Source organism: Aspergillus foveolatus (genome assembly GCF_047715535.1).
Source record: "Aspergillus foveolatus strain CBS 279.81 unplaced genomic scaffold BDW70scaffold_7, whole genome shotgun sequence".
Classification (NCBI taxonomy): domain Eukaryota; kingdom Fungi; phylum Ascomycota; class Eurotiomycetes; order Eurotiales; family Aspergillaceae; genus Aspergillus; species Aspergillus foveolatus.
The window spans coordinates 451,960-468,400 of record NW_027396071.1 but is presented as its reverse complement, the minus strand read 5'-3'; the positions used below and the strand labels follow the sequence as shown (position 1 = coordinate 468,400).

The 16,441-nt window shown below is 49.9% G+C and overlaps 4 protein-coding genes across 4 annotated transcripts; 3 read left to right on the top strand and 1 right to left on the bottom strand.

The window, feature by feature from the left end:
• The first annotated feature begins 117 nt into the window (after nucleotides 1-117).
• BDW70DRAFT_129983 (putative SNARE-dependent exocytosis protein (Sro7)) lies at nucleotides 118-3,563 on the top strand. Its single transcript, XM_073735723.1, has 7 exons — nucleotides 118-243; nucleotides 308-647; nucleotides 692-2,272; nucleotides 2,318-2,873; nucleotides 2,920-3,041; nucleotides 3,092-3,373; nucleotides 3,438-3,563. The coding sequence occupies exons 1-7, from the start codon at nucleotides 157-159 to the stop codon at nucleotides 3,461-3,463; spliced, it is 2,994 nt and encodes a 997-aa protein (XP_073599215.1). The 5' UTR covers nucleotides 118-156; the 3' UTR covers nucleotides 3,464-3,563.
• A 504-nt stretch (nucleotides 3,564-4,067) lies between these two features.
• On the bottom strand, nucleotides 4,068-5,606 carry asf1 (nucleosome assembly factor ASF1). Its single transcript, XM_073735722.1, has 4 exons — nucleotides 5,295-5,606; nucleotides 5,198-5,237; nucleotides 4,841-5,149; nucleotides 4,068-4,785 (listed from the first exon to the last, which is right to left on the bottom strand). The coding sequence occupies exons 1-4, from the start codon at nucleotides 5,401-5,403 to the stop codon at nucleotides 4,404-4,406; spliced, it is 840 nt and encodes a 279-aa protein (XP_073599214.1). The 5' UTR covers nucleotides 5,404-5,606; the 3' UTR covers nucleotides 4,068-4,403.
• Nucleotides 5,607-5,756: 150 nt separating this feature from the next.
• On the top strand, nucleotides 5,757-9,466 carry rna14 (cleavage polyadenylation factor subunit RNA14). The gene is made up of 6 exons (XM_073735721.1): nucleotides 5,757-5,867; nucleotides 5,956-6,838; nucleotides 6,886-7,317; nucleotides 7,367-8,366; nucleotides 8,414-9,142; nucleotides 9,200-9,466. The coding sequence occupies exons 2-6, from the start codon at nucleotides 5,972-5,974 to the stop codon at nucleotides 9,211-9,213; spliced, it is 3,042 nt and encodes a 1,013-aa protein (XP_073599213.1). The 5' UTR covers nucleotides 5,757-5,867; nucleotides 5,956-5,971; the 3' UTR covers nucleotides 9,214-9,466.
• Nucleotides 9,467-12,956: 3,490 nt separating this feature from the next.
• BDW70DRAFT_147977 (putative eukaryotic translation initiation factor eIF-2C4) lies at nucleotides 12,957-15,913 on the top strand (the record flags this gene model as incomplete). The annotated part of the gene is made up of 10 exons (XM_073738797.1): nucleotides 12,957-13,160; nucleotides 13,231-13,343; nucleotides 13,391-13,520; nucleotides 13,562-13,580; nucleotides 13,631-13,779; nucleotides 13,832-14,474; nucleotides 14,564-14,646; nucleotides 14,676-15,254; nucleotides 15,291-15,669; nucleotides 15,717-15,913. 10 exons carry the CDS (start codon nucleotides 12,957-12,959, stop codon nucleotides 15,911-15,913), a joined length of 2,496 nt encoding a protein of 831 aa, XP_073599212.1.
• Nucleotides 15,914-16,441: the final 528 nt, after the last annotated feature.

Below are 16,441 nucleotides of genomic sequence, written 5' to 3'. Positions count from 1 at the left end.
GGCCGACCGTCATTGAGCGTGTGGGGCTTCGCTCCGCAGTCGGATACCTAATCGATTAGACCTTAATCTTCCTTGGATCTTTCTCTCTTTCATACTTTCTACCTAACAGCTATCATTATTCCACAACACCTCTCTTACTGCTTCGAACCGTAGGAAATGGCGCATTTCCTAAGGGGCAAGCAAGCCGGCATCCAGAAGGACTTTTCTGGCAGTCTCGCGCCGGAGCTGTTCGATATCGATGATGTATGCTTGGCTTGTTCAGGCACCAGCTTTTTCTTTTTGACCTTTACTGACTTTTCGTATGTAGCTCTTGAGATGTGGTATCAATTCACAGACTAGTGCCCTTGCCTACGATCCAGTTCAGTCTCTCCTTGCGGTTGGTACGAGCGAATCGCAGTTCGGCCATGGCCAGGTCTACATTTTCGGCCAGGGACGAGTCTCGGTCATCTTCTCTTTACCCCGGAAGGCGTCGGCAAAGTTCCTGCAGTTTTGTGGCGACAAGCTCATCAGCGTCGACTCGAAAAGCGAAATCAGCGTCTTCTCCCTAGAAACGAAGAAACTACTTGTCTCATACGCCCCCCCGAGTATCGCTAGCGCGTTGCTCTCTGACCCTAGTCTTGACTATGCATTCATCGGCTTGCAGAATGGTATGGCTCAATGGCTTGAGGTTATCGCTCACTAATCATTACAGGCGACGTCATCGCGTACGATCTGGATCGTGAAACCTTAACGCCGTTTAAAATATCCAACCTGTGGGCTCAGCGCAATCCGCGAGCGCGAATTTGTCCCGTCATCAGTCTGGCTTTTTCCCCCCGTGACATCGGCAAGATCCTCATTGGGTACCCAGACGGTGCGGTAACATTCTCGTTCAAGCAGAACGTAGCACAGCATTACTTTGAGTATGAAGTACCACCAGGCGCTCTGGGCGGAAACGGTATTGCGCCATCCAGAGATATGCGAAAACCGAAGTTGACCAAAGCCCTATGGCATCCGAACGGCATATTTATTCTCACTGTTCATGACGACAATAGTCTGGTTTTCTGGGACACAAAGGACGGTCGCAAGCTATTAGCCAGGTCTATTACGACGCCCAGCATTGACCAGCCAGGTGTTGGTCCCAAAGGGCCCGCTACGTCCGAGTCCGCTATCAGCCTCAAAGACCCCATCACTGATGTTGCGTGGTGTGTCAAGGCAAATGGTGACGACAGTGGCATTCTTATTGCGGGTGGTAAGCCGAAGGATGAGAGAAACAAGAATCTTACCTTCATCGACCTGGGCCCGTCGCCTAATTATCAAACATCCTCTTGGGCCATGATCACTACATACCTTGAGAATCCGAAGACTATCGCAGAGCTTCCCATTCCCCCAGGTGCTGAAGTTGTCCGATTCTGCCTCATTCCCCGCAGTTCTCCCTATTATGGAGGCGCCCACGACCCAATCGCAATTCTTGCTCTTCTAACATCGGGGGAACTCATTACACTGAGCTTCCCAAGTGGCCATCCCATTCCACCTACTAACATGCTACCACCCTCTCTGACTCTTATTCATCCTTTTGTAAACAAAATCACTTTGACTCCAGTCGATCGTGCCGATTGGCTGGGTTTAAAGGAACGGAGGTCTCAAGGACCGAAATTTATCTTAGGGGGTGCAGAGGAAAGGAAGCAGCTCAAACGCTTAGAGAGTCGCAATATTATCACAGCAGCACATGCAGACGGCACCGTCCGGATCTGGGACGTAGGGCACGACGATGAGATTGAGAACTCGGAACTGATTCAGGTCGATCTGGCTCGGGCACTAGGCCGAGTAGGAGTTGTCGATGTCACAGAGATGTCTCTTGGTGGCTCTAGTGGTGAACTGTCAGTTGGCCTCAGGAGTGGCGAGGTTGCAATATTCAGATGGGGCAGTAACCAAAACTTTGGCTTGGAGCAACCCCCCGGAACGAATAATGGGCCTGGAGAGTTGACCGACATTACACATAGAACCGACCCCAGTCTGAAACATGGTCTTCTGCCCTTGACTCTTCTAAGCATGCAACAGGGCCCAGTGACTGCGCTAAAGCACAGTCCAATAGGGTTTGTTGCTGCCGGGTTCGAAGGTGGCAGTATCGCAATAATCGACCTACGTGGGCCAGCCATCATCCACACTGCGAATCTCTCAGAATTATCCAAGCAGAACAAACGGAGCAGCTTCCTCAAGACTCGTAGCTCCAGCGAAACTATTCCTGAGGTGCCCACCGCCATCGAGTTTGGTATCATGACCCTAGAGGGCGAGGGTAAGTTTCGACAGCCACAAATCGGGTCATGCTAACCTTTGCCAGAATTCTCCAGCATTTGCTGTTTTGTGGGAACAAACAGAGGCAATCTGGCTACGTTCAAGATCTTACCGTCGAGCGGAGGCGCCTTTGCAGCGTCGTTCGCTGGCGCAGTTACATTGGAAGATAAAGTAATCAACATCGTACCTATCAATGCCGATGATGGCAGCCTTGCCCTTGCTACAGGCAAAGCATTCGGAGGCTTAAGGAACGGAACTAGGGTTCACGGGGCAGTGGTTGCTGTCACTGTTAACAGCTGCAGGATTTTCAAGCCCGCCACGTCCAAGGGCGCGCACCGATCCTGGGATGACTACCTCTGCGACTCTGCCTCCGTTGTCAATCTTCCTGGCCGAGGATGTAGTTTAGTTGGACTGTTTGGCGACGGCAATGCCCGAGCATTCTCTATCCCTGGCTTGAAGGAGATCGGTTGTGCTAAAATCGGTCATATGGCTGACATGAGCCGTCTTTTTCAGTCTACTGTCTCGCCAAACGGCAGTGTTTTGTTCTGGACAAGTCCGTCCGAAATTGGGCTGATCAGCGTTTGGGGCGCCGGTATTGAGCTGTATGTATTCAAGCCACTATGCCGAACATTACTAACCGAGCAGCAGTCGGCCGTCAGAAGATCAGCTGTTCAACCCACAAGCAGTATCCCCACCTCGACCTACGATTACCAATCTGCAATGGATCTCTGGTACTCAATACATTTCGACCGCCGACATGGACATCCTGAGTTCGTCTCCCTTTTCCTTTCTTTTGTCTTCAGTGCTAACGCCTCTCTAGTCGGAGGTCCGGATCGACCGCCGTCAAAGCGGATGATAGAACAAATGCGGTTAGAAGAGCAAGAGCGTCGGCAAGCCGCGAGAGAAGGCAGGTCAACTCCAGCGCGGCAAAACACCAATGACGAGGGATACTTTGCGTACATGCAGCGCCAGGTGCAAGAGCGCACGGAGAAGCTTTCTTTCGCTGGCGATAACATGGACAGGTTGGAGGAGACGAGTAGCGGCTGGGCACGGGACGTCAACAAATACGTCCAGAACCAGAAGAAGAAAGCAGTTCTTGGTGGTAAGTGTCTTTCAAGCTCGCACTATCCATTCTTAATGCCAACCAGTTCGCTAACAACCGATAGTTCTTGGGTCGAAGTTCGGTCTTTAGGCGGCTTTTCTGGTTCTGATCCTCGCAAGATATCATAGGTAGTTGGGCGTTTGGTATAATTACTACTAGTCTATGCTTAATGCATTCTATAGACACGCGTGCAGGTTGTCCCTCACTTTTAGAGTACTACTATCTTAAGGATCGGGTCTCTACTCGGTTTTCGACTTTATTTTCAATTAGATTACTCTATGTACCTTTAATCCCAGCTGGAGTCATGTCGCTATCGCCTTTACCGCGCCGCGGTTGGATGGAGACTTCCTCACCGAGGGCACTTCGCATGGCTGCTGCATTAGACTGGCACTGCACTGAAGGCTGCGCCGAACGCCAGATCCAACGCAATCTTCGACTATGCACGACTCGCAACCCAAATAAGCGGTGACTCAAGTCGTGATCCGCACTCTGAAATCTTGTTTGTGACCAGCGTCTTTTAACTTAGCCCCTTACTCTTCTCTGAAGTTTACCTTAACTCCTGATCCTAGTCAAGAACGGCGTGAGATATAGTATGTCTGACGTATCAAGTAAGATTCAAGCGAAAATTTCCGGATGCTAAGGAATTTCCCTTAATCTAGGGCAAGTTGAAGTTCTTTTTGAGATATTTACCCTACTAGTAGACTAGCTAGTTAAGCACTCTGCCTCCCAACCGCGAGGGATAGGGTATGCGTTGTCATGCTCCTAAGCCCCTTAAGAGTGCGTAGGTCGGGTGATTCTGGAGGCGGAAATTGTCCTTGCGCCAGCTTCCTGGGATACATTCAATAATGTGGGCTCATGTATGTCTATTATCGTAAAAGTAGGCCGAGAACTAAATACCACGTTTTGTTGATAGGTAACATGTGGGCGGATCGTAAGAACATAATGACAAATCATAAAATCATGCAACTGACGGGATAGATAATAAGAAGAACCAAGACATCAACTCCAAGAAAAAAGCTCAGATCTTGAGTTAATGGACCATAACTTCCTGCTGCGAATGGTGCGCGGCCGGGTTTGCGTTGTCGTCTTTCGGTTCCGAATCATCGCCCATTTCGACGTCCTCGTCGGCATCGTTACCTTCTTCTTCGTCGACCTCGTCCTCATCGTCATCACTCTCGTCTTCGATATCCTCACTTTCTGCGTCGGAGATGTCTTCTTCCCCATTGTCTGCGCCCTCCATGTCGTGGTCCTCGCCCTTGGCTGACTCGTTCTTTTCAGCCTCTTGCAGCTCCTTTAGAAGTGCAGCCTCAAGTTCAGCCTCCTCTTGACCGTAAGCAGCACCATCGTCGTCAAGACCATCAGCTTCGGGCTGGTCTGGCGGGTATTCGGCTGGAGCAGATTCCTCCGTATCCCTAGAAAACAAGAATTAGCATCCACAACTCATCACAGCGCACGTAAAGAAAATACCATTTGATGGCAAATCTGGTCACTCTGGGCTTTTCTGCGAGGATGTTGCGGCGGATCCGTTCAATGATGGGTTTGGCAGGAGGGTCGGCAGTAAGCTCCTCTGAGTCGTATTCATTGTTCACATAGTATCCAACACGCACAAACTCCCTGCCATCGTAGCTGCAGGTGAGGAGGATCACGGTCACGCCAAGGATTTCTGATGTAGGGATCCGTCGGAGATCTGGTGGGTCGGCTTCGAAGATGAATTTATTCACGCCAACAGGAATAGGTCCGACAAGAAGGGAGTCAAGTTCTTGGTCGTACTCAGAACTAGACATGTTAGTGGTCGGCGAAGTTCGGGGGTCATCTCGCTCTTACGAGGTAGCAGAGCCGACGTAGGTGAGTTTCCATTCCAGATCTGCAGAATGTCGAAATGAGCATGGGATATTTAGAGCGTAGTAGCAAGACGACAAACCTTTCTGAAGCTGCTCCAAGCACTCAAACGTAATCTCGAACTGGTAGGAAGAGGTGAATGGGGCAGGGTTGTTGAGGACTTTAACCCCGAGAAGAGAAACAACCGACATGGCTATCTGGATGTGGCGGTATTGGCGGCGAAGTGCACAAGATAGACAAGGATGACGGGTATGTACAATAGGACTGTAGAATAGGATGATCAAATCAAGGAATAGAGGCGCCGTATGAGGTATTCACGGAAGGAAGATTTGCATGGAGGGGACGAAAGACAGCTGGGCAAGTAATAAAACAATGGACCAACCTCCAGAACGAGGCCGCCCAGCGATCGACGACGCGCGCCGCGTGTGGAACGCATAATTCTCGCGCTCACCGCCTTCATCACGTGCGTCTGCTGGGAGCTGCAGCTTTTGCCGGGCTGCGCATCGCATCAATCTGTGCACATTTCAGCAACAAACGAATTTTATCCGTTGCCGCTTACTTCTGCCTATCCCTCTCAAATCGTCGCTTGTGCTTAATCGGTCTTATTAATACTACTTTCTAGGTCGAATCTGTGTCGGCTTCCGCTTGTATCATTGTGGGTGCCCCTCACTTGAAGTCCAGCATTGCATGCGAGCTGGAGCCGCTAACAGCTGACAGTCTAATTGTGTTCAACCGCCGGGCAGGCCAATACCCATTTTCATGGCCGAAGACGATGCTGAGAAGGCCTTCTTTGAGGCCCAGGCCATAAATGCTGGCTCAATGGGTTATAACGGCGCTGAAGATCAGAATGCGAACGCGTCGGACTCTGATGAATATGATCCCTCAAGCACACTTCAAGACCAGTATCCTGCTCCCTCAGAAAACCTTCATCTCCAAGAAACAGACACTCCCACTTCAGTTTCACAACCCCAGCCATCCCTTCGCCAAGACGCGGACCCTGCTGGCAATGCCCACCCATCTCAGCCACCTTCACGACCCGAGTCTCAGGCTTCGACGTCAGTACCGGCTACCGGTGTCTCTGTTCAGCCGAAAACCAGAACTATCGGTGGGTTTGTGGTTGAGGATGAGGATGAGGATGATGCGGGGGATGCGGATTATGAGCCGCCAGCTGTACTAGGTGTCGAGGACATGAATATTATACCTTCGCAGCCCATTCCAGGAAATGCAAATGAAGCTACTTCTACCCCTGATGTATCATTGGATGAAGCTGCGCAAGAATCTGCCAGCGCGAAGAATGTTCCTAATAGTTCTCTCTCTTCTGTTTCTCTCGCTTTTAAGAATGATGGGTCTATGGATCTAGGCCAGAAACTGTACAGCTCACGTACTTCTTTGCAGCCTGAGATCGCACGAGAAAGCGCTACAGCCACTCCGGCACCGGACTCTCCATCTACCGCGAAGGGTCGCCTGCCCCATGATCGAGTTGGAATACTGGAAGACAGGATTCGGGAAGATCCTCGAGGTGACATCCCTGCCTGGCTCGAGTTGATTAACGAGCACAGGAGTCGCAATAGAATTGATAGTGCTCGGGATGTATATGAAAGGTTCCTGAAGGTGTTTCCCCTATCTGTAAGTCAACCTCATACCATACCCACGGCAATTACTGATCTATGCAGGCCGAAATGTGGGTAGCATACGCGACTATGGAATCTGAACTCAACGAGTTGTTCCGCCTTGAGCAGATTTTCAATAGGACGCTTCTTACCATTCCAGCTGTCCAACTGTGGACGGTATATCTGGACTACGTTCGGCGGCGTAATCCTTTATCAACGGACACAACTGGGCAGGCCCGGAAAATCATCTCTTCGGCTTATGAGCTGGCTCTCCAACATATTGGTATGGACAAGGAGTCTGGTTCTATCTGGACCGACTATATCCAATTCATCCGCTCTGGGCCAGGTAACGTCGGCGGTTCCGGTTGGCAGGATCAGCAAAAAATGGACTTGCTCCGGAAAGCCTACCAGAGAGCCATCTGTGTCCCAATGCAAGCTGTCAATATTTTATGGAAGGAATATGATCAATTCGAAATGGGCTTGAATAAACTTACAGTGAGCTTGGTCGTCCTTCGGAAAAAAATCACGCTGACTCCTTTTCTAGGGACGGAAATTTCTGCAGGAACAGTCACCTTCATACATGACTGCACGCAGCTCTTATACGGAACTTCAAAATTTCACCCGCGATCTAAACCGGACAACGCTCCCCAGATTGCCGCCTGTTCCTGGCTCAGAAGGCGACATTGAATATTTGCAGCAAATTGAGATATGGAAACGCTGGATTAACTGGGAGAAGGGAGATCCCCTTGTTTTGAAGGAAGACGACTTGGCTGCATACAAAGGCCGTGTGGTTTATGTTTACAAGCAAGCCCTCATGGCACTCAGATTTCTCCCCGAGATTTGGTTTGAGGCGGCTGATTTCTGCTTTCTGAATGACATGGAGACAGAAGGAAACGAGTTCCTGAAGAACGGCATAGACGCTAACCCGGAAAGTTGTTTGCTCGCGTTCAAGCGTGCAGACCGGCTCGAAATAACTTCTGAGTCCGAACAAGATCCCATCAAGCGAGGCGCTAAAGTGAGGGAGCCCTACGACAGGCTACTTGATGCGCTCTACGATTTGATCGCCAAAGCGCGCACTCGAGAAGCCCAAGATGTTGCGCGGCTAGAAGAAACCTTCAGATCGAAACTCGATACTCAGCCAGCGGCGAATGACGATGACGACGATGATCAGAGCGAGACGAAAGCAAAAGAATCTGTTAAGAACGCCCAGATTGAAGCGGTTCGGCATGCACATTCTATACAGATTGGTATCCTATCCAAGACAGTGTCATTCGCGTGGATTGCGCTCATGCGGGCCATGCGCCGCATCCAGGGCAAGGGCAAGCCTGGGGAGGTCCCTGGGTCACGGCAGGTGTTTGCAGATGCTCGCAAGAGGGGCCGCATTACTAGCGATGTCTATATTGCAAGCGCTCTTATAGAATATCACTGCTACAAGGATCCGGCTGCCACCAAGATCTTCGAGCGGGGTGCCAAACTCTTTCCCGAAGATGAGAATTTCGCCCTCGAATATTTAAAGCATTTGATTGATATCAATGATATTATTAGTAAGTTACCCTGTTTCGAGGCTTGGTGCATTAACTAATCTTTTCAGACGCCCGAGCAGTGTTTGAGATGACGGTGAGGAAGCTCGCTGCCAACCCTGAAAACGTACACAAAACCAAGCCCATATTTGCGTTCCTCCATGAATACGAGTCGAGATATGGCGACTTGGTTCAAGTCATAAACCTGGAGACTCGTATGCGGGAGTTGTTCCCAGATGACCCGACATTGGAGCAATTTGCTCACCGATTTTCCGCTCCCAACTTCGACCCTACTACTTTCCGGCCCATCATCTCTCCTTCTCAGACAAGGCCAAAGACAGTATACCCCGGAGGTCAAGTCCCATCCCGCCATGGCACTCCTTCATCCCGCTTTCCAGAAGCCTCCGTCACAAACTCGCCGAAAAGGCCGCTAGAAGACTTTGACGATGATATGTCACGGCCACGCAAGTTCGTCCGGGGCGAGTCACCACTCAGGACAACGACGCAGAGACGGCAATTGGACCAGCAGAAACGAACCCAAACAACACTTCAGGTCCCAAGCTCGGGATCTCAGTATCGATCTCAAGGCTCGCCCGCGCCCTTGCCTCGCGACATCGTATATCTACTAAGCGTCATCCCGCCGGCTTCAACGTATACCGCTGGTCGGTTCTCGGCGGAGAAGATGGTCGACCTTGTCCGGCGGTTAGATCTGCCAGCTTCCATATCGCAAATACCTCTTCCTCAGTCTGCCCGTGGCCTTGGAACAGGACAAACAACCATTGGGGGACAACATTTTTCCGGTAAGACACATTGAATCCCCGTTGCCTCTCAAAGAAGACTGATTCATGGATCTGCAGGGGCATATCGTTAGCTACTTAGTATTTACCGTACAAGCGTCTATTTGTTGTCCTGATACCTACCCTTCTTCTCGCAATGACCAAATGATGGCGGCTATTACTACAAAGGTGGCGTGGTTGACATGTACGCTCTGCATTTCATGGATGACGGCGTTTTTCGTCTTTACGTTGCGGGCCTTGCTGAGGATATTCTGGCCGGAATACTCTTTTGGCTCTGGTGGATTACTTGCCCACCTACTACGAACTGTACAGATTTGGGACCCTGAGATACCAAGAAGATAATAGATATGATGCTGATCAATTATTCCATCCTTTCCCTGCCGTATACCAGCTTGGATTCAAGTCTACTGTACGGAGTCCTCCGTAGTTCTGTTGCTTTCGTACCTCATGCCTCAGCCTAGTTTTGAATGGGTTCTGCACTTAATGAATTGAGAAAGGCGTAATTCCAGACTCACGCTAGCGTTTAGCCCCGGTGCACGGGCAGTATGCCAATCTGTCCTGCAACACCTTACATTCTTGCACGTTCGCAGCCTTAAACATCAGACTAACGGCAATCCGCAGCCCAGCCTCGGACCCAACCTTTCTCTAAGGCGGCTCCGTATTCTCTTGGTCAGTTAGTTCTAGTTTCAATACATCTATTCGTTAACAGCTAGTTAGTGACCGGTTCCAGCCTTCGCATCGAGTGACCAATTGGTACGTAAGCGACGGAATGACCGGAGGGAATGACCATGTCCATAAAGACGTCTCAATTCAACGACATTGTAGAGAGCCAAGTCATCTACTGTGTATTCTGTTTCCACACTCTAAGTTAGCGCAAAAGAAAGGGGAGGTCACATGGTCATTCTCTGTATAGGGCACCGAGTGCTTCTCTAACACTAACCCTCCCAGTAAGCGTCCATCCACCGCCTCAGTCACGTAGGAAAGCAGTTTATGTTCTATTTCATTGATCACGTTTCATGTATAAGGTACAATGCTTGTCACAAGGCTGGAATATGCTGGGTCATCGAGACGTTACGGTGGTACTGGCAAGCGCCCACATCAAAGCGGCCAGGGCCGAACTAGGGCTTTCAAGGGTCCAGAGTACTCTAGCAGTATTTTGTGAAGTAAAAGGATGAAGACGTCAGATGAAATAATTCTGTTTACTCTGGACCTTATTTTGAACTTAATGGTTATTTCCCCATTTATGCTAGACCACGATTTGCTGTAAAGCTAGCCCTAAAGTGTCTTTCGCACCGCCGGAAGCAACGCCCGCCAAAAAAAAGGTCAGCATATAGCCTACTCCTAGAGCACTACCAGGACTGCCATTGCATTTATAACACAAAGCGTGGCGAGACTTCAGCACAATTGAAGAGCCGATGGGAGAGGTTAGAATCAGATGAGGCTTTGCCAGTGTACGCGTGGCATGCGTGTAGACTTAATATGTCTTCCCAACGAGATACACACAGGCGATGCCGCTATACGGGGAACATGCCAGCGCATGGTATACCCGAAGCTCGGGCGGTTTTCAATGTGATTGTGAGGAATCTGGGCAGTCATAGTGCTTATGGCCAGCGCGAGCGATTTGGCAGCCTCCGGAGCCGTTCCCAAACAAGAGATCCCACTGACCCCTCCCCAGGATATGGAGTCAAACGAAGACTCGGCAAGTGCCCTTGTTTCTCTGCTGCCGGGGAGTATTTCAAGCGACACGGCTCCTTTTGATACGCACATAGATATTAGATCATTCTCGAAATTTGGGAGAGGATAAAAGGGATGATGCCCCACTAACTCTCTTTCTGTAACCTCCCTCACCTACATCCAATGCAAACATCCCTGTTTGTCCCTTCCGTCACCCTCAGACAAGGCAGGTATCGTGCCTTTGAGCTAAAATATCGAACACGAAGCTGGCTTTAACGATGGTCTTGGTCTCTGCAGCAGATGGCTTTGGTAGATAGATTGTTACCGTCCGCTGTAGGGGAAGGTTGCAGGCTTGAAGGAGGGAGGGGTGGTTCTATCCCCGCAACGGTCTCACCAGCTTTTAGCATGTACTCGAAGCTCTGGGTATTGTGCGAGATTTTGTATGCGGAGGAAGGAAGCGAAGGCATCTCAGCGAGCCTTCCCATGAGAGCTGCGTTTCTTGGCTGGGATTCGTTATTAGAAGGCTTCGAACAAGTCCTCTATATCGTAATTTGGATGTCTATGCTCGGCTTCACAAAATCGCACTTCACAGCCAAGTTATCAGCAGAAACGCCCGGTTTGTCTAGGAAAGTATGGTCACCTACCCCGTCGTACTGATGCCCCCTTGCCTGTGTACCTTCTTTTCCAACCCCTCACTTAAATACTTGTCTGCCAAGAGAGCAAGCAAGCAGCGCTCCTGTTCTATATACCTTTCACAAGCTCCAGCCAAGTGCAGAATCATCGGTAGGCATGCTGCAAATGCCCTCGGCATCTATAGCTGCACTTTGTACATAGCGGAAAAGGAGGACGGTTGCTGACTGTCTCAAAGGCATTGAGCCTCCAGCAATTGAGCTGGTTGCCGTGGAAGACGAGGAAGTAGGTGAATGAGCTCATTTCTCTTCATATGTCGCCCTGCCCGCTAGGTTGCCTCTTTCTCTCTCTAACACAACCCTCCTCAACCCCTCAGATTCGTTGAGATTCATCTTTTCCTCCACATCGCCTTCCTAGCCGACGAAATTCTACAAAGTGTTCGCCAGTATCTTCGAAGAGTATCCGAAACGACGCTTGGAATTCTCACCGCAATCCGTCTCACTTCCTACTTTCCTTCTTGGGAAGGATCTATGAAACCGCCCTTCAATTCTTCTTCCTCTCCTTCCTCCTGCCGGTTCTCTCTCTCCTCTTCAGATCTCGTCAACCATACGAGGTCTCTTTCTCGTCAACGACTCTTCAACCTCGACCTCCTCCTTCGTTGATCTTCAACTCTAACATCACCCTCCACATTTTCGCAAGACTTCTCAATCTCTCCTCGCAGATAGATCTTCTCCTAGGAAACTCTTTCGAATCTTCAAGTACCTTTATCTGTCCTTTGGTAAGAGCAGAAACACATTCATCGTCCGGCTGCCTCTATCTGACTTTGTCAACAGCGGCCCAATCTTCTCTGATATCTTCAACGGCGTTTTAAATAACACCTACTTTAACCGCATAACCGCAACGATGGCCCAGAGTGGACCTCGTAATGTCGGTGAACCCGCCTTGGACCGGCCTCGTCTGCTCACAGATATGTGCCGTAACATCGACCTGCCTTATGGCACGTTTAACATCGACCATTTAGTAAGTAAGTCGGTGTTTGTCTGCTGCTTGAAACGAAATCTCAACCCCTCTACCACACATTTCCCTTGCAATTCACTACACTATGGAATTGTCAAAGCCTCCTCATTCTACAGTTCTGTTCATGCCGGTTCCTTTTCCGTCTTTGCCTCTTGCGTGTCACCCCGAACATAGCGTAATCCTGTGTTTCCCATTGAGTTCACTCCTGCTGTCCCCCAAGTGGCGCTAGCATCGCATTTGGAGCTTTCACCCAGACATTATTGTACCAAGTCTATATCCATCCTGTCTGCCTCATTCCCGTTTCATTAATGTTGCACTTCAAGTAGCGACACCATCAACGAGGCCAGCTCCGAGATATATATATACCTTTCCCCGTCCTTGCTGAGCTCCTCTTATTTCGCAATCCGACCTACTCTATCAGCCCAGCTGTTATACTTCTCAGGCGTATTCATACTTCTCTAGCTTTATACAATTGCACCTTTTGATTGCCTTGACTATGGAAAACCTCAATCAGGTTGGCCAACTTGAGGGCGGTCTCCGCCACCTTCGTGTCTGTGCTGCGGACGAAGATACAAAGTACTCCGTTCCTGCGGGGACCGTTGCTCGCCCCGGGTTCAACCCTACTGGCAAGGAGATCGAAGTTCAGATGAACGCCTTTGCAGTCACAAACTTCCCAAGCAAGACTGTCTACCAGTACGACGTGAGTATTGCGTCCTGTTGATAGCTCTATACGGTCTTACATGAGCCATTTCTGCTAACGTGACCCCAAGGTTCATATCGGAAAAGGCGCGGAAAAGAGCGTCATTATCAACAATTTTTGGAAGTCCAGGGCTCGCTTGAACGCCCTGAAACAAATCATCTTCAACGGACAGAAGCTTGCATGGTAAGTTCTCTGCTTAATGATCTCAAATAATAGCTCATTAAATATAGGTCTTTGAATTATTACTCCAACGGACTCAACGTCATGGTCGACCTCGATGCAGGGCAGGGTCGTCCTGCCGGTCGAGCCCCCAACACCTTTCGTTTGGTCGTTCGTCCAACCAAGGCCGTTAACTTGGCTGTTTGAACGCATGGCTGCATGGGCTGACATCTGTCTCAGAGGCTGTTCTAGAGGCGTTAAGTAAGTGACATGCTTGACGTTGAATTCGAATTTCTTATTGACTACCCTAGATTTTTTAGATCATGTTCTCCGCGAAAATCCTAGTAGGCAATTACTCGCCATTCGTCGCTGCTTTTACGATGAGATTGGTGACCAGAAAGGCATTGGTAGCGGCGTTCTGGCTTTCAAGGGCGTATACCAGGCTATCCGACCTGCTTTGGTCTGCGCGCCATCTTTAGAGCAAGCGGTAACATCTGACTGACATTGCTTAGAACCGTAAACTTATCGTCAATGTCGATGTCTCAAACACCTGTTTCTGGGCTCGCACTTCTTTTATGGGTGCTGCCCGGGCGATAACAGACGCCCGTGATCCCCAGTACTTGGCGCACTTGTTGAGGCCGGTTCCGGACGGTCATGGTGGCGTGACCGAGTCTCATACTTTCTACGAGGTGCACCGTCGTATTAAGAAGCTTGGAGTCCGGCCACACTATAGAGGCTGTCCCGTCCCGGCGGGGACGACCTTCATGGTCAAGGGCCTCCTCAACGTCAATGCTAGGGACTACATGCTTGAAATCAAAAACCACGCGAGTGGGAAAACCCAGCGGATGAGTATTGAAGCATACTTTAGAATGAAGTATAACTTCGTGCTTGACCACTGGGATCTTCCTATTGTCGAGATGACCAAGAAGGGAGTTATCTATCCCATGGAACTGCTGACCATCCACGGGCTGCATCGGTACATGTGGAAGCTCAATGGGTTTCAGACGTCCAACATGATAAGGTATGCGGCTTCTCGACCTGGAGACCGCCTGCAGTCCATCTCAAAGTCGAAGCGAATGCTCAATCACGCTGGTGATCCTGTCCTTAGGGCCTTCGATCTTAGGGTAGATGAGAGCATGATTCGTACCAAGGCTCGTATTCTGCCTGCTCCGGAAATCGAATTTGGCGGCAGGCAACGCACCAACCCTGGCACAAATGGCCGTTGGGATCTACGCGGCAAGAAGTTTATTTGCCGAACAAACGGCCACTTGAAGCTTGGGGTGTTGGGTATTTCCCAGGCAAGCGCAATGCGATCAACAAAACACAAGTGGAAGCCTTTGTTGACTCTATGATGAGGCATATTCTGGCCATGATGGCACTGTGAAAACACGCCCTATTGTGCTTGAGCTTAGGGAAGATACTGGGGAAGTCATTAAGAAACTTTACAACGCAACTGGAGTCAGATTCCAAAGAGATCCCCAGCTTCTTGCTGTTATCGTACCCGCCAAAAACTCCTTCACCTACTCCCGAATCAAGAAGTCTTGTGACTGCCGCTGGGGAATGCCATCCCAGGTCATGCATTCTGCTCAAGTGGCTAAGAACAACCCCCAATGCATGTCGAATGTGTTAGTGAAAATTAATGCTAAGCTTGGTGGAACCACTGCGCGTGCTGTTCCCAGGGTATCGGAGGCTGCACTGAAACGCAGATCTATGATCATTGGTGCCGACGTCTCTCATATTCCGACGGGTGTATCGTTGCCCTCGCTGGCGGCTATGTCCGTTTGCATGGGCCAATTTGGGGGCCGGTATTGGGGAGCGTGCGAGGCAAATGGCGGGCGCGTTGAGATAATAGCCCCCGCCAATCTGGAGGTCATGCTTACGCCTCTTATCCGTGAATGGATGTCCACAGTTGGAGAAGGTAGGGGTCCAGACAACGTTTACTACTTCCGTGACGGTGTTTCGGAGGGATAGATTCAGCATGTCCTGAGACAGGAGATTCCAGATATCAAAGCGATACTCATGAAGTTGACCCAGGATCGGTGGAAGGGGAAGTTCACCGTTGTGATTACCAACAAGCGTCACCATCTTCGTGCTTTTCCCAGGCCAGGTGATTATAACTCTGCTGACAAGAACGGCAATCCGCTGCCTGGGACTCTCATCGAGCGAGACGTCACCAGCCCCCATGACTGGGACTTCCTGCTGTACTCTCACATTGCTCTGCAGGGCACTAGTCGCCCTGTTCATTATCATGTTGTTCTTGACGAGATCAAGCACCGGCCACAGGAGCTCGAGAACATGATATACGATCATTGTTATCAATATATGCGTTCAACCACCTCAGTTTCTTTATGTAGGTTTGGTCATCCATGGCAGGAGCTATACTAAAATGAGCCACAGTCCCTGCAATCTACTATGCACACCTTATCTCCAACCGTGTACGTCATCACGATGGTGCTCCTGCAAGCTCTGGCCCCCAGAGCGGACCTGAGGTCAAATTAACCAACTCCAAGCCGAAGAAGAAGAAAGCGGATCCTCGCCTTCTGCCGATTCATGGCACTTCGAACCGTCTGCCCCTTAGCATATGGTACAATTAGAGAGATGCTATATAGCTGTAGGGGCGCGAGGCGATTGTAGTTAGGAGAGCAATCTCGATCTTGGTGCACTTCTTCTATCTTTGTTGCCTAATACCTGGTTTAGCCTGAATATTGGAATTTATGTCATTCTTTAATGCATGAACAGCAATCTCAGGGACAAAATTTCCTGGATTTAATGCAAATTCTACTGAGCTGCAATATTTGAAGCGGACCAGATTTTGGCGATGGAGAGGTTGCCTGAATCATCATGTATCTAGAGAAGACCCCAAGTTCTCAGATAGTTCCATGTTATTTGATTGCAGCGCCTGAAGTTGCATCGTAGCTTGTAGCGTGCTTACGTAGCGTAAGCTTCACACTCTGTCATTCTCCGGGGCTGCGGCGACTGTCAGTCCCAATCCTCAAGATGTTTGGGTTATAGAGCGTTGCCTCAGTAGTCATGGGTCTCTTACGAAACATGGTCCAGCAACAGAAAGGCAAGTCCAATTGAGGGAAACCTGGGAGCCCCCAACTCGAACAAGAATAAACAGA

Bases quoted from the DNA above. Each gene is read 5' to 3' on its own strand.
- rna14 (XM_073735721.1), top strand. From the start codon at position 5,972: ATGGCCGAAGACGATGCTGAGAAGGCCTTCTTTGAGGCCCAGGCCATA. The intron at 6,839-6,885 runs GTAAGTCAACCT...TGATCTATGCAG, and splicing joins TGAAGGTGTTTCCCCTATCT to GCCGAAATGTGGGTAGCATA. The intron at 7,318-7,366 runs GTGAGCTTGGTC...CTCCTTTTCTAG, and splicing joins TGGGCTTGAATAAACTTACA to GGACGGAAATTTCTGCAGGA.
- BDW70DRAFT_129983 (XM_073735723.1), top strand. From the start codon at position 157: ATGGCGCATTTCCTAAGGGGCAAGCAAGCCGGCATCCAGAAGGACTTT. The intron at 648-691 runs GTATGGCTCAAT...TAATCATTACAG, and splicing joins ATTCATCGGCTTGCAGAATG to GCGACGTCATCGCGTACGAT. The intron at 3,042-3,091 runs GTTCGTCTCCCT...ACGCCTCTCTAG, and splicing joins CGCCGACATGGACATCCTGA to TCGGAGGTCCGGATCGACCG.
- asf1 (XM_073735722.1), bottom strand. From the start codon at position 5,403: ATGTCGGTTGTTTCTCTTCTCGGGGTTAAAGTCCTCAACAACCCTGCC. The intron at 5,238-5,294 runs GTTTGTCGTCTT...GACATTCTGCAG, and splicing joins CTTGGAGCAGCTTCAGAAAG to ATCTGGAATGGAAACTCACC. The intron at 5,150-5,197 runs GTAAGAGCGAGA...TAACATGTCTAG, and splicing joins TACGTCGGCTCTGCTACCTC to TTCTGAGTACGACCAAGAAC.